At 38.1% G+C, this 24,039-nt stretch overlaps 1 protein-coding gene across 2 annotated transcripts; it reads left to right on the top strand.

Annotated features, from left to right (window-relative positions):
• Positions 1-439: 439 nt before the first annotated feature.
• Positions 440-22,836, top strand: LOC131300834 (mediator of RNA polymerase II transcription subunit 25). 2 transcript variants are annotated; one of them, XM_058326836.1, is made up of 15 exons: positions 440-599; positions 2,774-2,804; positions 3,272-3,335; positions 5,657-5,787; positions 7,930-8,136; positions 8,231-8,296; positions 10,585-10,798; positions 12,004-12,071; positions 12,173-13,024; positions 15,395-15,448; positions 15,640-15,668; positions 19,052-19,120; positions 19,237-19,321; positions 21,809-21,895; positions 22,291-22,836. In XM_058326836.1, exons 1-15 carry the CDS (start codon positions 502-504, stop codon positions 22,696-22,698), a joined length of 2,463 nt encoding a protein of 820 aa, XP_058182819.1. In that variant the 5' UTR covers positions 440-501; the 3' UTR covers positions 22,699-22,836. The 2 variants fall into 2 exon arrangements, with proteins under 2 accessions (XP_058182819.1, XP_058182821.1); XM_058326838.1 differs by having other exon boundaries at positions 441-599; positions 10,585-10,795.
• Positions 22,837-24,039: the final 1,203 nt, after the last annotated feature.

Here is a 24,039-nt window from a genome sequence, read left to right as displayed (position 1 = left end):
TAATGACAACATTCAAGTTGTTTCTGCTAAATTATACTTTGTTCGATTTTTATGAGAAGAATGATATGTGTAAAAATATGTGAAATCATGGATTATAGTTCATTTAGTACATATAGTTTAGTAAAAACACTCCCTCAATTGGTTTTTTTGTTCCAATTTTTTAATATAATACTTCAATACACAAATCAATAATTGACAAAAATTTGACGCAAAACCAACAAATACGATTTTTTTAAAAATAAAGACAAAAAATAATCTAATTGGCTTATTGAGCCCAAAGACAGCAAAAGATTCCCATGTTAGAATTTGCAGAAATAAATTAAAAAAAGAAGAAGTAAATCTAGAAATTTATCATGCTTTTCCTTAGTTGTAGATTTGTTAGTCAAAAAAAAAAAAAAGGACACCAAAGAATGACATATATACAGTACAAATACTACTCCTAGTAGGACAAAAACCATTTCCTCATCCTCTCTCCGCGAAGTAGTCCACCCCACCAACGCAATGGCGGAGAAACAGCTGATCGTGGCCGTTGAAGGCACCGCCGCCATGGGTCCCTTCTGGCAATCCATTGTTTCCGACTACCTCGACAAGATCATCAGGTAATAGATATACCTAATTTTTATACAACGTATATCCATTTCTCGACATACACCCAAGGGATATGTATTTTACTGTCTTCTGTAACAGTACCTACAGTTTGCTGGTTAGAATGGCGATTAGGGCTCAAAGTGTGCTGGTGAAAAATCTAGTTTAAATTTTTTTGATTTGTTTGTGGGCGTTAAAATGCTAAGCTTTTGTCCAGTTTGGTTGTCAAGATCACCAGTTATGGTTGTTCCCTGTTGTTTTGTAGCTAATTTAGTTACTTTCTGGTGTAATTGAGTTGGTTTTAGTTCTTGTCACAGTCACCTGAAAGCTCTCGTTATATATTGGCGCGGACTTCTTGAGAAATTTTCAAACGGGTCGGTTGTTTAATGAAATTGGAGTGGAAGAAATGACAGGATGGAAAGATGCACGCCAAGAAGAAACATGACACGAAGAGAATATGCAAGGAGAGAAGGGGGGGTGGCAAAAAGAGAGGGATTTGGGGATGCTGTAGGGCACTGTGTAGTGCGGCAGACCCGGCCGTCCATTTCGGTACAGACAGCTCAGATTTAATCTGGGCTCCCTAGGTCCGGAGGGAGGGAAGGAAGGTGGTCTTCCAAATAGTTCAGCTCTTAGGGATTCTCAAATACCTAACTCACTTTCCCCACGAGGAGCCTTTTTATAGTCCTTAGGGAACCCATAACAAGTACTATTTGCATTACGCTCGCGTACCAATTACGGTAGCAACTTATATCCATGGTTTTAATCTTCAAACCTTAAAACATTTTTGAACAGGTAATGCATCATAACAATTGGGAAAGTGCTTGACATAACGATTTGACAGTCGATCTTCATGTGAATCATGCATTAATGAACTTGCATTAATCCCCTACTGTCAGAGAAAACTTTACCTTGTGTTTCAAAATTCTTGAGTGATGAGATCATACGTTGATGTTGGTCTGGCTTCTTCAGAATTTCTTGGGACATGTGATCGGAAAATAATCTCTCTATCGGTGGTTAAATTTGTTACTTCTTCTCAAAATTTGCCAAGTCGTCTCATAGTAGGTATTTTGTTTTTGACTATGTTCTTTAGTTTCCACATGCGAAGACCATCTCCTACATATATATCATGCTACTGTTATGAAGCGCCAAAATGCTATACAGGGCGACCACTCCAATATTGCCTATACTGTTTTTTAGCAGGATCACCATATGGTTTAGCCTTCACCATATGATTATTGTTTGTATGAATGAAGATAAGGAGCAAATTACCCATAGAACTCGTAGGGAGATGGATGAAATTTATTGAAGTGGGAAGGTGTTCTGCAACTGTGTGCAATGTGGTGGAAATGAAACTGTATGAGACAATAAGATAGTATGTTTGGAGGGATTAGAAACATCTATATAGAACCAATAAAAGTTATGCGAAACAATGATGATTCTATAAGATTTGGAAATTGTATGTTCTCTGACATTCTTAGAATCCTAGTAGATATTGTGATGTCTCTTTCTGTTCGGTCTTGTTTTCGATGCTGTGCTAATCAAACCATCACTGTAGTGGCGACAGCGATTTAGAAATTACTCTTATGGTGATTATTTGTATGTAGGCAAGTCAAAATGCAAATTCAAGTACAACTTACTACTTTTGTGGACCTTGTGGTTAATAACAATTTGTTGAAACCGGCACTAGAGGGTACAAACCATCAGTGCCACTATGCCTACCAAGGAAAAAAGCATGTAGAATCTCGACACTGTTAGTCTTGTTACTTGGTAACAACGACATTGCTTTCCTCTTGATTGATGATGGTCACACATCCTTTTACCTTCTTGTTGTTCATGTGATAGCTATCTATTTTGACAAACCTAGAAAGGCAAATGTGCAACCGGTGGAGTAAAATTGCAAATTGAATAGGAACCTCGGTACCTTAGTTATCTGAACCAGAATCTGAATAAACGTTTTGTTCGATATATGAATGAAGTCGATGAAAAAGTTAAATTCCATGCTGCTACAGATAAGTCCAAGAATGTACTGAACTTTTAAGTTGATTCCATTGTTCTGTTTCGATGTATGAGCTTTTTTCTTGCCAGACACATTTGTGGTTCATACGCTACTTATTTGTAGTTGGACAATAACTGTGAGTGACATTTTAGTTATTAATTTTACTTTCTTTTCATCCATTATTCCATGCAGGATTTTTTGTGCTACCGAATTGGCAGGGCAGGTACATCATATTTTTCATCTGACTGAAGTTTATCAAGTCCTAAATCAGTCCTCATAGTGTTTTATGTTAATAGAGTTGATTTTACTGCACATGCCAAGAAAATTTAGTTTGTTAGATAATTCATTCACAGAAAACGATGTCTTTGGTTACATGCATGGTTGTATCTCATCTCTTTCGTGTCCTTATGGGTCGATATATATGTAAGCTGCTTGATATGCCAGAAATACAAGTATAAGAGTTCTTAGAATTATAGCAAGTGGCCATATTGTGCAGTGCTTTGGTTCTCAGCAACTAAAGCAATTGGAGTTACTTCATGGTAAAATTTCTTTGATGGTTTGGCTCTCAATAGCGTGGATGTGCAGACCAAAGATGCCTAACTTTGTGAAGCAATTATGTCAATGGAATTAAGAGCAATATCTTTACATTAAATCTATAAGTAGATTTAACTTTTACTCTTTTAAATGCAGAAGCCATCTGCTTCTAATGTGGCGCTCTCTCTAGTCACATTTCATGCTCATGGATCCTATAGTGGTATGTTTTTCTCCTCCATTCTTAACCCATGCAACATGTATGGGAATTATTGATTTACATTTTATTTGTTGCTAGAGATTAAACTTCTTTTTAGTATGAAACAAGGAAACCAAACTTATTGACATTGTCACACTAAGTAGCATGGATACAAGACAGACACGACACGATACGATACAGACACGCAGATATGTTTTTTTTTTTTTTTGGACCCGGTTGTTTTATAAAGGGACTAGGCCCAAGAAATGACTCAAGGAAGAACCTTGAGAACAACAAAACACTCTACACTAGGACATGCCCTAACTGTAGCAGAAAACAAAAACCTCAAGCAACAAGAAAGAAACCAATACAATCAGAGAGATCATAGCTACAGATCCCAATCTAGAAGCAAACCTAAATTCTCAGCCGTCCTACTCACATGCCTCCAAGAGCTCAATCTTGCTTTGACTTCTCTCTCAATCAATCCTTCCACCATCGTAGAATCACACCCAACCTGCTGGAAAATCCTGCTATTTTGTTCTTTCCAAATATAATACACAGAAGCAACCGAACATAGTTTGAAGATACTAGATTGCACTGAGCTGCCCTTACATTGATTTGAACCCCAATGCAACTCCGCTACCAAATCACAATCAGGAGCGCCAATGCCACACTTTGTTTTAACAGCTTTCCAAATAAGAGAGGGAAAAGAGCAATCAAAAAATGAGTGAATGGGACTCAGAGCCACCATGGCAAAGAGCACAAGAACTATCACTGAGTAGACCCCAAACCCTTAGCCTATCCTTGGTAGACAATCTGCCAAGAACTGCCAGCCAAAGGATAAACGACCACCTTGGAACATGCCATCTGTACCATACCGTATTAAACCAAAAAACTTCTGAACTTTTGGATCTCAGAGCTTGCCACGCTGAATTAACAGAGAAAGAGCCACTTGCTGTCAAAGTCCAAACCACTGAATCCTCATTGTCAACATGTGGAGTAAGATTAGGATCTGTATGTGCTATAATCTTTCTAATAATAGGATGCCTACATCTAGGCCACCTCCAAGAATTATTATGGATAATAGAACTGACAGTAGCATGAAGAGATCTGCCAAGGTTAAAAACCACTTGATCCCCATATTTCTGAAACAAAGGACCAAGGGTATGCCAATTATCCAGCCAAAGGTATGTATCAGAAGATTCAGAACCATTACCAATTCTGGACAGAATGAACTGTTGACCTTCTTTCCTTGGACCAAAAATCTTCCTAAGAGTCCCAAGAAGAATCAGTAGGAAGTTTCATAGCCCAGATACAGTTATTTTTAATCACATAGGAATGTATCCATTTAACCCATGAGATATCTTCCTTCTTGCAGGCAGCCCACAAGCTCCTTAACATGGCTGCTCTATTCTGTTCTTTCATTCTTTTGAAACCCTAGCCACCTTCTTGCTTAGGGCGACACACACTAAACCAAGCCACCTTGACTCAGATTCTAAACCTTTCCAAAGAAAAGCACTAAGTATTCCTTCAATGTCTTTCATAATCTTTTGTGGTAGAATAAAGATAGAAGACCAATATACTTGGATGCTAAAAAGAACTGAGCTGATCAATTGGGAACATGCAAATAGCAATTCGCAATATACTTGCATGCAGATATGTTATTTCTGAATAAACTAGAAAGGAGTTGCTCTGATATTGGGAACATGCAAATAGCAATTAAACATTTAATCAAAATGCTTATTATCAACTTATCTCTGCTCTTGGTATCCTTATTAGTTTGATGTCTGCTGTTATGAACTGATGAAATATCCATAGTTTGAGACATATATGCTGTCCAGCATTAGCTACAGATATACGAAGGGGGATCTACAATCATGATCCCTTTAGTTGTTCTTTCTTTGTTAGTTCATTTATTGTTTAGACTCCTCATAGAGCTACTCGATTGTCCAAAGATTTATGGATGTGATTCACTTATTCTCTCCCTTGTGCTCACTTGTCCTAGGGCTGCCCCTCTTTTGTGTGGTTCACTTAAATATCGAACATATAAAAGAGATGCTCTCAAGGTTCTTTTGTTTGCAGGAAATTTTATGGACCGGTTTCTTTTATTTTTACGATGGCGTTCTTATTTGAAGTCCAATTTCTGAGGAACATATTGTACTTTTGCATAACATATTGTACTTTTGCATAAAATATTTGCATTCCAACTTGAACTAGTCAATTAACTGGACTTGTTCCTTAATTCTTTGTATTCAGACAATAAATTTGTAAGTAAAAAATTTAGAAGGTCCGGGTTTCCATTAAATGTTGGCCAGTAAATGGAGAGTTCTTTTGTTGTTATGCAGGTTGCTTAGTGCAGAGGAGTGGCTGGACAAGAGATGTTGATATTTTCTTGCATTGGCTGTCTGCTATGCCCTTTGCCGGTGGAGGATACAATGATGTTGCTATTGCAGAAGGACTTGCTGAAGCTATCATGGTGCGCATTGTTGATTATGATGCAGATTTTCATATGCATTTTAAGTTTAGCTTTTCTGGTTTAAGAGCTACTGTTTATTGATCCGCAATCACATCTGCTCCTATCTTCTGTCTATCCCGATGTTAAGTTACCAGTAGTCCCACGAGCTTAAGCTATTAGGAAATAGGCCCAAAAATGTATATCAAGCTATTTAACATGCTCCCTCACGTGCGACCCCCTCTTGCCCATAGAGATGCAAATTTTCATAGATAGAACAAAATACGAGGGGAAGAAGCATAATGAAACCGGGGAACAAATGCAAACAGATAGACTTGAACTCAAGACCTCCCAAACGGATAGAAAATATCATGGTATCAAAGCTAGGTACCAGAGATGGGTAGGCTGCGTGTCTCTGGCTTAGGTAGGCTGCCATGTGGCATGCTGCCAAGTAAGCACGTTGTGCGTGGGGAGGGTGTGAAGCAAAGTCCCAGATCGCCTGGGTACCAAAGTAATATGAAGTATATAAGCGCAAGGGCATCCTCACTACAATAGCTAGCTTTTGGGGTTGAGTTCTACCCAAGATCATGTATCGCTCGATACAAAATTCAGGCTTCTCTTCTTTGGCTGGACCGTTTTACTTGGAAATAATTCAGTTTAAAGGCATAGCTTGAAATAGAATTACTTGTGGATATTGGACTGCTATATGACTTGAAGCCTGTATAATTTGTATTAATGGTCAATTCTGCTGTCATACACTATTTAGAGGTTCACCTTCCTGCTGTTCTTGCAGGAACTTTCAGTTAAATATGTATCCGTCTTCATTGCTTCTGTTGTTGGTGGCAGTGTTAATATCACGTATATCCAATTGCAACCGCATCCAAACCCTCTGGGTTTGTGTTTGTTGGGCCCAATTTGAACACCAAAGTTCGTACAAATATGTTCATGAATCAAGCAAGCAGTTAATCCATACCTATACCCCCTTTTAATAGGACGAACTTAAATGAACTTCTGTGGAAGAATTTCTGTTTTTTTGGAAAATATATAAATAAGTAAGCAGACTTCTCAGGACGGTTGGTCAAGAAGTTTTCAATAAGGCAATGACAATTTCTCTGCCAAATCTCAGGACGGTTGGTCAAGAAGTTTTCAATAAGGCAATGACAATTTCTCTGCCAAATCCAGTCACAATGGTTGATATTTAAGAGAATTGATAAATCTAGAATTTATTTTCCTAAGTAATTTGCCAGTGACTACTTATGAACCATACACCTTCCTTTCCTGTTCCTTGCTGAAATGAAACTCTGTTTGCAACAGAGTTGCTGTGTTGTAGTATAACTGGTATGGTTTATAGTGGAATATTAATGCTCAAACTATGGTAGCTTGTTGCTCGGAAGATGAGTTATAACCTGACCCTCTATTTAAAAGTTAAAAAAAAGAAATCAAAAACTGTACGGCTATGGATGGTAAGCCTTCTATTAAGGACTAGTTAGCTTGCTGTTGAGTTAATTTTCCAACGTAACAAAATTGTCGTTTTTTCTGTTTTCTTAGTGCTGCTAGTAGCATATATTGATGGTGTTGCCAGTAGTTTAGCTGTTCTTGGTCTTGTCGTACTAGAAAGAGTATTCAATTTATGATTAAGCAATACTCGTAATGGCTTGGAGGCTTGAGGACAATGGCTTGGGGGATTGAGCAACTTCATTCTGTCTCCCAACACTTGTTAATTTGTAGTTTAACTATGGTGTGTTTCATATTTGTTATAGGCCAGGTAAAAAGCTTTGCTGGTGATGAGTTTTCCTCTGGAACTATTAACATTTACAATATTTAATGAAGGAATATTACTCTGCATTTTTTGATATCTGGTTTAAGGGCTTTGACATGTTGCCGTGTGATTTGAGACTAAGTTTGGAGTTTTTGCAACATTTTGCTTTTCCTATGTTTGAACGGTAACATGAAGTACTTGTTTAATTATTATGGGGTATATACCCACTGCTGAGTGTCCAGGCCTTGGGTATTCGGAGGATGAAAATAGATGTCTTGACCACCATAATACGTCATGAGCTGAGATGACAAAGCACAAAAAATTAGTTTCCTGCTTTTTTTTGCCAGATACGTTCTCTGTGCACATGTTAAAGTGTATGTGCATAATTGTTCTTATGTGTCATTCAGATGTTTTCTGGGGTATGTGGAAGCCAAACTCAACAAAATGTAGCTGGGCATAGGCACTGCATTCTGGTTGCATCAAGCAATCCTTATCCCTTGCCCACGCCAGTTTATCGACCGCAAGTGCAGAATTTGGAACAGGGTGAAAACATTGAGGCGCAAACACAGAGTCGTTTATCAGATGCTGAGACAGTTGCTAAGTCATTTGGTCAGGTACGTATGGAGAGTGGTCATTTATTTGTTTACCAAGGATGGTTTAACGTTTGTTGCAGATCACCAATCAGCTGACCCGTACTTCTCCATGCAGTCTTCTGTTTCTTTGTCAGTCATTTGTCCAAAACAACTTCCAAAACTGAAATCAATCTACAATGCGGTAAACATGACTCCTTCAGTTGATCCTTCTATTTGTTATAATATTATGTTCTAAGCACAATTTGCATGTTTATGTGAGCTGACAATTGCAATTTGCTTGTTCCATAAAATGATGAACAATAACCTTCACAGAATGCTAGGTGTAGTTACAGTAGAAGGTAAGATGAGAGAGAATAATTAAGGTGGTTTGAACATGTCTATCACAGGTCAGTCGATGTGATCGTTAGGAGTTGTATGGTTACGGACCTTACGGTAGTTGATAGTACTAAGTGTAAGTGGAGGGGTAGACTAAAATTGACTTTAGAGTCGGTAGTTCAGAAGGATCTAGGTTTTGTTTGTTGGACATCACAGTACACGATGCTTTCAATAGCACTTAATGGAGAACACCCTTTCATGTAGCTGGCCCTTATTGATTGCGACTCAAGGTTCGGGTCGGTTTGGTTTGGTTTGGTCCATCGAGATGATTGTCCTACATCAATCACCCCCATGAGCTTTTGCTCAATATTTGTATCGCTGCAAACTCTGCAATTGGAGAGGTTGGCCATCGGGTGCTATTGTGGCTGTTGACATGGGGAAGGGCACTTGGAAGTGGTGGGTCTCTTTTCTTCATCAATCTTGTCACGGACGCTCAATCACTGAGTAATAATCATGTTATGACATGTATGTGTTTTAGGAATCTTGTTGTGCTTTCATTTGAAGGCTATATAATAATTTCTGAAGGTGGTACCATGGTTAGAAAAGCTTCCATATTTCACTATATAGGTATTATCATTTAGACAATGTCATATAAGATGCTTTCAATCACCTAATAATCCACCTAGAACTTTAAGAGGACCTTTTATCAGCTTCCTACATCCGCTTATTAGACTCTAGCTTCACAATGTTGACTCTGGGGTGCAGTAAAATCAATCTCCTGAAGACATCCTCAATTGTGTTCCTCCGGGCTACGATGGCCAATCTTAGTTTTACCTACTGGAATGCTTTCATCTGCTTCCTAAAACCTCTGAAACAACCTTTAGATGGACTTAGATGCTGCATGGGAACCCCAAAGGCCAAAACATCTAAATTGGACTATTTTACACTTTATCCTGCCTTTGGTTTTTTGTTAATGGATGCAAGCCCCCGCTCCCACACATACACCCCAAAAAAATAATAACAAAAGTAAAAAATAAATAATTCAACTGTTGAATCTTGTACCAAGCCTTACCTCATCAACCTAATCCTGACTAGTCTCGTTGTTGTTTGTTATAAGACCAACACTAAATAAAGGTTAGATGTGTTTCCAATCATTTTAGAACAAATTTATCGGAACATCATTTTTATGATAGAGTTGTTCTGTTCCTAGTGAACAAGTAGCGTAACCAATGAGTATTTTGTTATCTTTTGAATGATTTATTTATAAGAATTGATGTAAATTTTTGTCTAAGATGTCTTTGAGATTGTTGATTTTATTTTTATTGCAATGACAACCCATATTCAAGTTCAAGAGGAACAGTAAAAATTTCACTCTTTTGCTTATGTTTTCATAATTGGTATTATAAGAGTCTATTTATGCATTGGGTACGCCTTCAGCCCTCGACCAAAGGAAACCTTGATGGATTTTGCCGTTCAATCAACTATCAACTTCACTTGTCCTGCAATTTTTGAAAGCTCAAAAGACAAACTGAATTCAGTGTCTCGTGTGAGTGGAAGACAAATGGTGAAACACTTCAAGAGTTCTTCCTTTGCCCAAAAGAAGAAAGTAAATAATTGGTCAGTTGTCTTCTAAGAACCACAACACTTGGTTAGAGCCATTAGCCTTGGTTAGACTCCACGTGAACCTTGAATAATCTTTTTTATGTATGAGTTTGATTGCTTAAATTGTGTCTAATTATTTCATTTTGTTGAAGCTAAAACAGTTGAGCTTTTTGTTTAAGAATTTCAGCAACTATTTCCTTGAGCTTGCCATTAGGCACACCCTTAGTTCAGTGCTTTAATTGTTATTTATGACCCATGATATCCTTTTCTTGCCTTCATTAATGCCATAGACCACCAACATTTGTTTGATTTCTCTTTTGTCTTTTCCCTGTTTGCTCACATCTAACATTCCGTATCTCACATAACAGAATTAGTTTTCCACTTGTCTCTTTTATGTCACCCGTTTAGCAGTCTGAAGTTTGAAGAAAGGTGCTGTTTATGAGGCCCCAGCCCCCAACACCCCTCGTAGAACACCCTTATTAGATTGAAGAATTTCACAGTTGCTTGCGGAATGAGCCCATTGAAATGATTTCTTCATAATTTTCTTTGTAGGGAAAACGCAATCCTCGAGCAGCTGATCCCCCAGTGGATAATGTGAAAAATCCTCATTTCCTTGTTCTAATCTCAGAGGATTTTATGGAGGCTCGTGCTGCTTTAAGTCGGCCGGGAATTACAAGTTTAGCATCCGGTCAAAGTCCTGTAAAGATGGATATAGCTTCAGTTCCTCCAGTTTCAGCACCACCACCAACTTCTGTTCCACCAGGTTGTTGCATGCTGACCCACTTTTCTTTTCCTATTTGAACACCTCGCTGCTTTTGATAATTGGAGCGGTTATCAAGTTGCACAATCTTTTTGCTTACTAGATTTTGCGTATAGAAAAGATACAGGATTTTGCATATAAAAAAGATACAGGATGGCTAAAAATCGTGTCAGCCAACCAAACTATCTCTGGCTTATAATTTGGGTCCTTGAAGCTTTGACAATTTCCTATCTTAGCCTTATTTGCGACCCTACCCATTCACACCTTTCCCTATTTGCATTTGGAATCCTGGTTGCTAAGTTTGGTCAATGTTCCATGACTCTCTTTTGCCATATTTTATGGTTTGACAACTGGAGAACTGATCTTGGTTGCCTGCTCAAAGGGCATTGCTAGTTGGATGGCATTGTCAAAACTCAAAAGGACAAAAGCGCACCTTAAAGCCTTGGTGTATTGTTAGTTTTTCTCGAGCACAAATTGTCCATGTGCGGGATTCTATTTTGCTGTCCACAGAACTTGTGATACATGCATAATTTGTCCAAACAATATGCGTTGGCCATCACAAATCCTGTTTCTCATTTGGCTAATTCACCTATATGTCATTTATGCATAATTTGTACGAACTATATGTGATTTAAGCTAGAGCACCACTAATTGCAGAATCACCCATCAACAAGTTTTCTCACTAATTTACCTATTCCTTTTTAGTCTTCGTTTGTGCTTGCATCATCTTATCTGGAATCTTGACAAACCTTCTCACTGATGCAATCATTGGTCTTCAGTGCTTATGTGGCTGAAAACATGGAGCAACTCTTGTTCATCTTTTCCTAATTGCATGATCTCTCTCTCTCTCTCTCGCTCTCTCTCTCATGTTTGTGAATTCTGTTACTGATGGTCAGACTTTGAGTTTGTTTTTCCAAGAATTGTTTGTGGTACTTCATATGATAATATCTTGCGCAGAACTGTTAGTTTGTGGAACATGGTAGTGTAAGGAAAAAATCGTACTACTATGGGAAAGAATATCCTTGTCCTAATTCTTTCAAGTCTGATACACATACATGAGTATATTACTTGCGGAGAGTCTATAGGAAGGCCACAAAAATAGGCAGCTGTCAAATGATTTCTAAGCTAGTAAGTTGCAACTGATGAATACTTCTCATTATTTTTCTGGTGGAAAGCTCACATTTTCATTTCTGGTTTTTTTTGTTTTTCAGTAAATGGATCTATCATGAACCGGCAACCAATACCTCTCGGAAACATACCCCCTGCAACTGTGAAAGTTGTAAGACTCCTAACTTCTTCAGTTGCTCTTTGCTTGCTGCATTATGCTTGTTATGAGATTTGCATTGTGGTAGAGCTCTTGATCATCATATACTGTTTCAGGAGCCGAGCACTGTTAGTTCCATGGTATCTGGTCCTTCTTTTCCACATATTCAGTCTGTTCCTCGACCGACTTCTCAAGGAGTCCCAAGCTTGCAAACATCTTCACCAATGTCTTCTTCTCAAGAAATGGCCTCAATTAATGACAATATTCAAGATTTAAAACCCATAGTTAGTGGCATGGCCCAGCCTTTGCGTCCTGTAGGTCCAGCTGCGGCAAACGTGAGTATTCTGAACAATCTCTCTCAAGCACGGCAAGTGATGAACTCTGCTGCCCTTTCCGGGGGAAGTTCCATAGGACTTCAATCAATTGGCCCAACTCCGATGGCCATGCACATGTCAAACATGATATCCAGCGGAATGTCATCTTCTGTGCCTCCTGCTCAAACTGTACTAACATCTGGTCAATCAGTAATCACTTCAATTGCTGGTTCTGGGACACTCACAGGAACTGCACAGGCGGCACAAAACCCAGCTCCTGGTTCATTCACTTCTGCTACATCTAATAATATGTCTGGGACTTCAAATCTGAGCATGTCGCAACAATTGGGTAATCTCCAAGGAGGTGTTACTATGGGTCAATCAGTACCTGGCATGAACCAAGCTAATCTTCCTGGACCTCAGATGGTACAGAGTGGAATCGGCATGAATCAAAACATGATGAGCGGCCTTGGCCCATCTGGTATTTCTTCTGGAACTGGCACAATGATTCCTACTCCCGGCATGACTCAGCAACTACAACCAGGAATGCAGTCTCTTGGTGTCAATAACAGTTCGGGTGCCAATATGCCCATGTCCCAACAGACAACAAGTGGGCTGCAATCAGCACAATCTAAATATGTTAAAGTTTGGGAGGTAAGACCACCATATTATGGAAAGAATTGAAGTTGGATATACTGTCTGCAATTTCATCGCTTAAGAAAAATTACCTCTGTGACCCTGCACGTTCTAACTTCTACGTGATAGGGTGGTTTTTAATTTTGAACTGTCCTTCCTTTTGAAGTACATGGAGTAAGTTGCTTTCTGAATCAAGGTTTTGCTATATGAAATTATCGTTTTAGGCTAATTATGCAGCATTTGGAATTTTTTTTTAGTGGAAACCTTGGCAATTAATTGAAACTTATTTGTTATTTCTATTTTTGTTAACCATGTTCTTGTTAAAATATTATGCAACTGTTTGGCGTATTTTTACTCTCATGTAATCATGGTGCATTGCCTTGTGTAAATTTTTTAGTACCCCTGTCAGCTACTTGGACTCGTTATTAACTGCATGCGTGCTTAGCTGAATGTGCACTGATCAAGTATATGTTGTATTTAAGTAGTTGAGGTTACTATATAACTGCACATTATACACTCATTTTATGCATGGATTGCTCTATATTAGCATGTAAACACCATTTTGCACAACCAAATAAAAGTACTATTGCTGGCAAATTAGTCGTTGTGGTCTCTTGGTGACCTTGACATGAGAGTTAGATGAATCTGACAGTTGATCCTAAAATCATACTCGTGTGCGATAGTGCACCCGATCCCCTGTAACATAGGCATACATAAGCACCATTGTTCCCAGTATGTCAAGTGCCTGGGACAGATGTTCATGTTAGTTATTAACCCATGATACTCTGAGATTTAAATATTTGCTGAACTTGTATGGTTCCCGGGATGATTTTCTGTCTAGGAGGAGACATTCTTCTTTTTGACAAGTATATGTAAAGGGCATCAAGGGGATGCAACCATAAAAGGCCAAACACAAAAGAAAACCAATTGAAACAATATGAAAGTAAGAAAAGAAGCCCTAAAGCACTAAAAGACCAATTGATTACCTGCTCAACATTTTAGTCCAAGCTTGGTGACACTGTACCCCGTGTTCCAGCTATAAAAAATAGACAAAAGGGAACCCTTGAGTGTCTTGACTCAGCTACTATACTCCCTGGAATGTCCTCTTGCTCCAGCCTTTTCAAATCAACCACATCAAGCTTCGGGAGTGAATCTGACCCACTTCGCCACCACTCCGAATAAGGCACCCACCACATCTCTCGGGAAGTGGGAAACCAAGTGCATACCATTGAGGCTAGAACCAAATTCTACTTCTCGGAGAAGATGTTATTAGTGGATGTAGTGCTATTTGTAATTTGTGGCCAATTATTCACGGAAAACTGGATGGTTTGCAAATATTCACAGATATTTGACAATCACAGGGAGACACATTCAAGTTCTATTGAGTTATGAACACTGAATGACCTTTTCTCTATGATGAATCAATGCTTGCTGATTATGTATCTATGCATCAATTCATTGTGATCGAACTTTCTCATAATATGTAACACCCCAATACCCTAAAACCAAAGTAACAGTGATATCCTTTGTTACTATACTAATAATAAGAATACACTGATGCATAGCATTTGTTGTTTACTTCACTTCTCTTTTTGCTTAAAATGGTAGGCTCTGGCCCTAAACTTACCCTCCTTTTTGATATGTCATCTGTAAGCCCTCTACCACAGTAACTTTTTCGAGTCCATTGGGTTGAACAGGTCAACGCCACTTAAAGTTTGTTATTTCCCTAAAAGGCTAAAACACTTCCATGTACTTAATCAGTGAGATTAGAAATATTTTGCTAAGATTGTATAGTAGTCTCTGCCCCACCAAATTTCCCTACTGTTGTTTGGTGCAACCACATGTCCTAATGCTTCCGTAATTCCCTTCACCATAATTATTGAGCAAGAAGAATGATGGTAATCTAATTTACACTGCAATGGAATGGGAGAAGTGTGAAAGAATATTTGCTGCTTTCTGCAATAGCTGTTATTTTCTTGTAGGATCTCTGACTTTCGTAAAATCATTCCACATGTTCGAAAGGGAGAAGATGAAGAGGCTTCTCCGGAAGAATTCGATGAAGTCTAAGGGAAGCAGAAAAGGAAGAGATATCAAAAGATTTTGTTATCTTCTGATATATTGAGGATATTTATACAAAAACTTACCTAAGTTCCCATTTTTGGAAGATAAAAGGAAAATAAAATGGACTTGAATATCTTTCTTCTATTATGAGTAAATTCCCTGTTACAGCATCCTAATTACTGCCACTAGTATAGTTCCAAAAATTTCCATCATCAGTGAGAACACTTTGAAACCGTACTGGAAAGTGAATATTTGGTCATTTCAGTCTCCCTACATTTTTGAATTCTCTCTGTGACTTAAAATCTTTGGAAATGATGTATGATGCAGGGAAACTTATCCGGGCAGAGACAAGGCCAACCTGTTTTTATCACAAGGCTGGAAGTATGTTGCCTGATAAATTGTTACTTTCCATAAAGATCATTTTTTGTATGTTAACTTTTTACTCTATCTTAACAAGTGAATATACAAATATTGGTAATGATTCCAATCTGTTGAGTTAATATGTGATACAGGATTTCAATGTTTCATCAATCCATTTTCTATAATCTTACTTGTTTATCTTTGTGTGACAGGGTTATAGGAGTGCATCGGCTTGTGAGACGTAAGTCTAAGATTCACTAAAAATTCAGAAGTTTATTTCAATTAACTCTGCTTTTCTACCAACAGCACTAGCATTTTGAGAAGTGTATTGTACTTAGCTCTCCCTTTCTATCATGTTTATTATGATCTATAATCTAAGTAGTTATTAGAAAATGTCTATTTTCCTGAAACCAATATGTTTACTGGTCATTAATTGGTAAAAATTGACTTTTTGGTTCAATATGATATGCCATGGCAGCATGCCAGCATGGTTCAGTGGTCTAGCTTTAATTTGGTGCTCTTGAAGTCATGATTCATCAAATGAATACATGCTGTTGTAGTCTCAACTTCCTGTCAGAGCTGTACATGGCAACTCCATTTTGTTTCTCAAATGGCCTTCTATTTCCTATTAAAGCCATGGACATCTACAGATATGGATAGATCAAAGTTTTTGGCTATTATTGGATAGCATAGACTAGTCATGCCTCCAGTACATGGAACCTTTAGTACTGGTCTTCAATAACTAACCTTATAAGACATGGAAAGACCCTTTTTCACTTAAAGAATATGGTCTTTTCCCTCAGCTCCTGAAGATTTAGGACAAACTTGATTTTGTTGCAGTATTAGGATTATTTATCCTGTCAATGCATCTATAAGTTCACTGTCCTGATGTTTCTGCAATTTTATCAAGCAGATAACCTCAGTATGTGATAGTACATCACATTTGAAAGCTAACTTGTGACCACCTAGGGTGATGTTGTGGTAAGTTGCTTGATCCCTAGTGGTTTCGTGACTAGGAGGAGATGCTTGGTTTTGAAAATGAACAGTTACTTACTCGCACTCGCAATGTGCTGGGAATATATATAGTAAAGTTGCCCCTCTCTCTAACAACTTGAGCTTTTAGATGAGTTGGTGGTTAACAATCTAATATAGTATCAAAGCAGGCAATAGATCTTGTGTTCGAATCTCACCGCCTACCAAATGATTAAAATTTGGTCGCTTGACCAAAAAAAAAATTTGGTCGCTTAAACGTGTAAATTTTTTTGGTCAAGTGTAAATTTTTTGGTCGCTTGACCAAAAAATTTACACGTGTTTAGCCCGCTTATGGTAGAGAGTCTGGCTACACGTAAGGGGGCGTGTTGAGGATATAAATGAGTTGGTGATTAACAATCTAATACAATGGTTGTTACCCCCACCCGTTGCACAGCTTAAGCTACAATGTTGCACCACACAATAGTGCAGAGAAGAAGAAAATTCACCAGTATTATTACAATGAAAGATGCGAATAGGAGTATCAAACTGAGTTTTTATTTGTTGATAAAACAACTTAAAAATAGCATACAACTCTGATCGTTCTTTCATAAGATAGACATAAGTAACCATAGAATGACATCCACAAAGACAACAAAATACTAACCTGAACGTGATAGAACACACATAATAAAAAGGACTAGACGCAAGACTCTCTACTCTAGGGGAAAAGGAAACACGGTGATGTTTACTAATTGCATACTTCACATGGTAAAGCAGTAATACGACCATATGATGGAACTAGGTGTTAGAGGTTTTGGAGGGATGGATGACCAAGACAGCAATGATGCTGCTAAGCTGAAACTGAAGACTGGAGAGCAATAGAAGATGGATCCCGCTATAGCAAAATAGTACAAGCCACCACGCTTAGATTCGCCACCAATCTTCCTCCCTTCTTGAGATCTTGAAACACACAATAACCAAGAAAAAAAATGTGACGGAGTAGTTCATAAACTTAGTAAGCTTACTAATAGACATAAGACTCAAGGGAAACGAGGAACATGTACAACAAAATTAAAAGAAAGCACGAATTTTTTAAGTAATAGAACCCAAACCAACAATATCAGTAGTTAAGGTGGCATGAGATGGTTTTCCAAAGGAATAGGAATCAGTCAAGACAGTAGACACCAGTCGTGTGGTCAGGAATCAATAACTCATGGAGTATTGGCGGCAAGTTAGGCAAAAGAGGAGCGTACCCCTTACTCGTACAAAAACAATTTCATTGGGAGCGCATTCCTTGTCCAATTCTTTACTATGGATTCATGTGTCAAACAGCTCCTTCTCCGCATCAAGACCGACCCGTCGAAAACAGCCTAACAAGGCAAGGCAAGAACAGTAGATATTCCTCCAACACCTTTCTCAGTGAACATATCTATGGAGGAAGATGGCATCTAAGAAGGCTACATAGAAACTAGGCGATGATACTCATCCTTTGGAATAATAACCACACTCGGAGCAGAGCTAGAAGAGCTAGACAGTAGCTACCAATCATCCTCAGAAATAATAACCTGATCGGCAGATGGTTAACCATGAAGATTCCAAGAATACGCTACTATATGATTTGTCATTGCAATGGCAAGGAACACGACCTCGACTGCCTCCACCCTGCGCATGAACCACAGCCACCACAACCAAAATTCGGCCGAAGCTATGAGAGAAAGAACCACCAAAACAAGTAGTGGCTAATGCAGGACGAACAGGGGTAATTGAGCAACAGATCCAATATTAGATACGGAAGCCTGACGGAGACGACTAACAACCTCCCCGAGACAAGGGAATTCCTGAGATCCCAAAAGTTAAGAGCGTAGTGGATCGTATGATGTAGGCAAACTTGATGCAAACAAAGCAACATGCATACTCACGCTGGTGCTGCATAACCTGAACATCTGAAGAAATCATTTGGCAAAGATTGAGTATTAGCATCCTCAACCTTCCAATCAGCATAGAATCAGCAGCCTTACGAAGTTCATCAGTCAAATTAGTATACTAAAAAAACACTTCAACAGCATTTGCCCATTGAGCATAATTTTTCCCTCTAAGCAAAGAGCAGTAATCAACATCATATCAAGAGACCAAGGATAAACTGAACTAGAAGCCATGGCAAACAACTCACAGTAAAGGGCAGAAACAAGCTACCCAGTGAAAGAACTAACAACAAACAATCGTAGGTAATGAGTGGAAAGCATTCAATTCAAGCTACCCAGTTTTGGAGGTACAAGAAGTAAACAGAGCTTCCATAATATAGGGATGAGGGATCACGACAAAACAAGGTGCACTTTAGGCACAAACAACGGGGCAATCAATCAAGAGAGTTCTGTTCAAAAGCCTCCGAAACCTTAGCTCTGATACCATGTTATATGAGAAAAAGTTTTTAGGGTTTGTCAACCCTAGCGCACAAGTGTTATTGTTATATACTGTGTGAGGGTACAAATTACATAAAAGGATTCAAATAACCTCTCACTAATCCGAATAATAACGGTGGTGGTTTTTGATTAGGTGTTCTCTAGCTTCCCTCTTTGGTAACATGCTGCAACTCCCTATTAGAATTTGTCTGCTTTTTTTAATTGTGTTTATCTATTTTCGTCTGGTTTTCAGGCTTGCAGCAAATTGGCCGCCAACAATGCAAATAGTTCGGCTTATATCTCAGGATCACATGAACAACAAGTACTGTCTAATATGCAGAAACAAAAAAATTCCCCAAGTGTCTTGACCATCCATAGACATATATACCTTTGCTACTATGCTGTCTATTCTTAGTTCATTTCCTTTATTTTATGTAGGCAATATGTTGGAAAGGCAGATTTTTTAGTTTTCCGTGCAATGAATCAGCATGGATTTCTTGGACAGCTACAAGAAAAGAAGCTTGTAAGTATTTTCAAGTCTATGCTTATTTTTTCATTTTCCTAAAACCTAGTCCAGTACTTGTGCAAAATGTGAAACAAAGCAAAACCATGTTTTGAAAATAAGTGTAAGCAACAATGAGAAAATTATCAATATAGCAAATGTAAGGCCAAGAAGGTTATTACGAATCCCAAGGGTAGGCGGGATGAATGTATCCACCTCAATATTCAAGAAGCTGAGTCTTGGATCTGGGCCACCCAAGGGATTTTATATGCTTTTCACATGGGAGATTGAACATATTTGAATCTGTCTATACTATATGTATGGAGTCAATATCTATTATGAGTAAGAGTCAGTTCTGGTTTCTAGGGAGTTGGTTTTCAATTTTTTCATTATCGTTTTTTGTCTTTGTTGTTTGCATTTATAGGCAAGAACGGATATGTTCAATTGTCGTTCGTAGGCAAGGACTAAAATGATACAAACGGGTTAAATGCGGAAAAAATCTTGTTACTATTGTGGGTGCTGAATGGAAGATTGGGATAGGTCACGATTGTGGGCAACATAATTTGTACTGTAGTCTGAGGGGAAACATGGGGTTTTATGTCCTGTTTTAGGAATTGATCTTTATGTCTTAGTTATCAAGGTTCAAAGTATAAACATGCAATAAAAGTCTCAATAGGTCATTTTGGGTATTGTGGACATATTAAATGGTTAAGGTTCACTAAGTGGTGTTGTCAATACAAATAAAGAAGCAAAAAATTAGGATGTGTTAGAATTCCTATGGTGGGCCAGGCATTAAAAATGGAATTAAAAGCATATATACTTATATTTTTTGTCCGCTATTCCGTTTTGGGATGTCCAAATTGTATGTCCATTTAAGTCAAGGCATGTAGTTCTTATGGTTTCGTACTATTTTATTGTTAAACCCAAAGGGTTGACTTGGCGGTAAGGCTTGAAACTTAGAGGTTTGCTCACTCTTTGGTCTCAAGTTCAATCTGGATAGTCGAGGTACACGTGTGTTGGCTTGGATACCCTGAGTCATTTGGAAAAATAGTTTTTTTAGTGTTCAGCTTATAAAAGGATAGCTTCGGAAATATAACTTTAGAATCAGTTGCGGACGAATTGAATGCATGATGCGAGGACGCTATTTCAATTTTCAACAATTAAGATCACATATAGCATATAAATATGGATATAGCATATAAATATGGAATGCCAATAGTTTGTTAAACTACATTAATGAGTGTAATTCTAACTTTTTGATTAAAAAAAATGCTAAATCTTTTGAAAATGGGAAAATGTAAATGAAAACATTGTATTGGATGGTTTAAGGGTATGTATAATATGAACTCTTGTGAAAAGAAGTGGCTAAAAATTGACCACGTTCGAACATTGGTCATATTCTACGACGACTTTTATTTAATGCCTGTTTAATCTTATTCCATATTCTGCAAAACATAAAGAATCAGAAACTACTTTAGGTAGTTCAATTTTGATTCATATTATCCTATGTCATGGGGGCTTTGAAGTTGTGAAGTATGTGCCGCACATATCGCACATCAGTATTCGTATTGAGAAACGTGTCTGACGTTTTGTGGTTAGTAGCTTGTATAGTTGGGACTAGGGAGATTGTAATCCCTCTATTGATCAGTTTCTAGATTGGTTTGAGCTTTTTTTTGTCAAGTAGGAGTGGTGTATAGGGCTTTTTTGTGTTGGTGGCCTTTTTGTATTCGGGCGGCATTCCCTTAGTGCCACGTTTGTAATATAATTACTTGTCAAAAAAAAAAAAAAACAGAAACGTGTCTGACATTTTGGCTGTACATGGATCTAACAAGTATGTTAAATGATAGGGTTTACTATATAACTGACCTCCATTCTATGCATAACAGGCTCCGTATGAATTTGCCACTTTACCATAATGAAACAAAAGAAGTATGAAAGTAATATGATAACCATGTCCAGGTGTCCATGGACACAATATCTGCATTTAGGGTAATGATGAAGTAATAATACCAATGGTAGAATTAATTTGATTGTGATGGCAAGAGTTGAAAACGTGCTGAGTTAAAGTAAAAGGAATCAACAGCATGAACATATGAAATGGTGTGTGCCATTCTTTATTGTTGTCAAAGAGCAATAATGAATAGCGACTTTAAATGACATAATGGCACTGTATAGTGTATGAGACGATCTTATTTTTAGCGTTTTATTACTAACAATTTGAAAACTGAAAATGAGGAATGCTAACTTAACAAAATGGAACAATGAACAGTAAATATCTGGAAGAAAAATCTTTTGAAATTAAATTCAAGTTCTGTGCATTCTCAGGTGTGAGACATTGGCTAGTGTTCCAGAAACAGGCCAGCTAACCGTGTAAACTAGCCACACTTTTATTGCTATAATTAGTTTTTCATGTCTGGGAAACACTCTCTGGAGGAAGTTCTTGAGTTTGCTTTCGTGACACATTATATATGATATGAGTTTTTAATGTTGACTGTCTTCAATCTCTAGTGTGCAGTAATACAGCTACCGTCGCAGACATTGCTGTTGTCTGTCTCTGACAAAGCCTGCCGCTTGATTGGAATGCTTTTCCCTGGGGTAAGAGGTTATTTCCCTTGTCTTTTATCTGCTGTACTGAAATTAATTTTGCTTTCCAACACTGATAGGGCTGTAAACAAGCGAAGTCGAGTCGAATTGTGGGTTGTTAAAGCTTGGCTTGGAAATTTAATTTTCAAACTTGACTTGTGTATCAGTTGAGCCGAATGAGCCCTAGCTCGAGTATCTTAGTTAGTACTTACTATATGCATAGATAAAGTGCTTCAAGCTGTATTCAAACTTGCTTAATTTGCATAACAAGCCAATCTGAAAGGACGTTTGAACGAGCCAAATTCTAGTTTGGCTCAAGTAGCTTAGTTTGTTTTATAATCCTATCCCCTAATGAACTTTGCTTTTCTATTTTCTTCGTACAATCAAATTGTTCTCGGCGACTTTAGGATATGGTTGTGTTCAAGCCACAAATATCAGGTCAGCAGCAACAACAGCAGCAGTTGCAGCAGCAGCAGCAAATGCAAGCACACCAACAGCATCCACAGTTACAACAGCAACAACTACCTCAGATGCAACCTCAGATGCAACAACAACAACATACACTTTCACAGATGCAGCAACATCAAACACTTTCGCAGATGCAGCAACAGCAGCAGCAAACGATTCCTCAGATGCAGCAACAACAAACGCTTCCACCAATGCAGCAACAACAAATTCCGCAGTTACAGCAACAACCATCGCATCAAATGGGTCAAGCTTATGTTCAAGGTCCAAGCAGGTCGCAGTTAGTATCTCAGGGACAAGTGTCATCACAAGGGCCACCGAGTATGCCTGGAGGAGGCTTTCTAAACTAATGAGAACTATTTTGCATATGAGAGGAAATCGTGCAGTAAACAATTCTGCCGTTGAACAGAAATTTCAGATAAGCGATGAAACTTAATTGTACCAGATGTTCGCAACAGTTATAAAAGGCTATGGTTTTGAGCTTGTCATACTTTTGCTGAATCTAATTCACCGTGCTAGTTCAGGTACATCAAACGACAATATCAACAATATGAAATATTAGTAACTTTGGCCTGCATATGATTGTGGCTTCAAAAAGGATTCCGTTTTGACTTCAGACTGAAATTTGAGTTTCAGCAGTGATATACTTGGCCTTTTAGTGTTTGTCCGACTGGGTTTAGCATTCTTTGGCCTCAGGCGGCATCGTGTGTTTGTATCATTTACGTGTGAATTGTAATGATGCGTTTGTTCTTTAATCACAATGATGTATTTATGACGATAACATGGGTAAAACAGTCCGCGAGTCTCTGTGTGTCTATATGTGTATGAGAGAGAGAGAGAGAGAGAGAGAGAGAGAGAGTGCCTTGTACTTGCTTTGTGCCCCCCAAGCTACTGGGGACACTGAAGGTGAAAGAATAAAGACTCCCACCACCATTAAAGAAAGAAAAACGCCTGCTTCTCCTTCCCATGATTACTCATGAAGCTGCACTGCCTTTAGAGAGAAGTGAAATGATGTAAAGATAGATATGACTCACCTACCAAACCACTCAAATATTCCATGATTGGCTCAAGTCCAGGAAATACCGGATTGCCACTATGTCCTTGCATTCAAAAAAGGATGATTATCGTTTTAGCTTTTGGTGCTTGGCTTGGGGCCTTGCACTAGTAAGTACAATCCAAATACACATCAAGCTGTAAATCTGTATTCTCAAAAGGAAATACACAATTTTATATATATAAACCCACAAAAATATCTTTAGTAGATTATGTTTAACTAACGGCAAAAAAAATAAATAAATAAAGACTTTTTGGTGACTACGAACTTCAATAATGGGTCTTTTGATTGTTGATAAATGAATTTAAACAGAGCACGTCATTCTTTATTTAGTTTCCGTACATAAATTATAGTACATAATTACCAAGCCCTCTCTACTCTTCTCCTATTTGTGAAATTTAGCATAGATTTAGTTTTTCCCTTGCACTAATAAGTACTTATATGTGGACAAGGCTAAGCACTAAAATATTAGGGAGTGATGCAGATGTTGTTTGCCAAGCCCTCTCTACTCTTCTCCTATTTGTTGGTAGTGTGACTTACCATCACATAAAGACACACTAAGGCCATTGTGGCTGTGAGGGGAGGAGGTTGTTGCTATTTCCACTTCATGTTGGTTGCATCCAGCCATCTTCCTTCC

The sequence above is a fragment of the Rhododendron vialii genome, chromosome 9a, assembly GCF_030253575.1.
Source record: "Rhododendron vialii isolate Sample 1 chromosome 9a, ASM3025357v1".
NCBI classification, from domain to species: Eukaryota; Viridiplantae; Streptophyta; class Magnoliopsida; order Ericales; family Ericaceae; genus Rhododendron; species Rhododendron vialii.
The sequence above is the reverse complement of the archived record's forward strand: the minus strand, read 5'-3'. Positions and strand labels throughout refer to the sequence as shown.

What these genes read in the sequence shown, in the direction of transcription:
- LOC131300834 (XM_058326836.1), top strand. Translation starts at nt 502, where the DNA reads ATGGCGGAGAAACAGCTGATCGTGGCCGTTGAAGGCACCGCCGCCATG. An exon ending in TTTTTATCACAAGGCTGGAA is followed by an intron (nt 15,449 to 15,639) that starts GTATGTTGCCTG and finishes TTTGTGTGACAG; the next exon opens with GGTTATAGGAGTGCATCGGC. An exon ending in TTGGAATGCTTTTCCCTGGG is followed by an intron (nt 21,896 to 22,290) that starts GTAAGAGGTTAT and finishes CGGCGACTTTAG; the next exon opens with GATATGGTTGTGTTCAAGCC.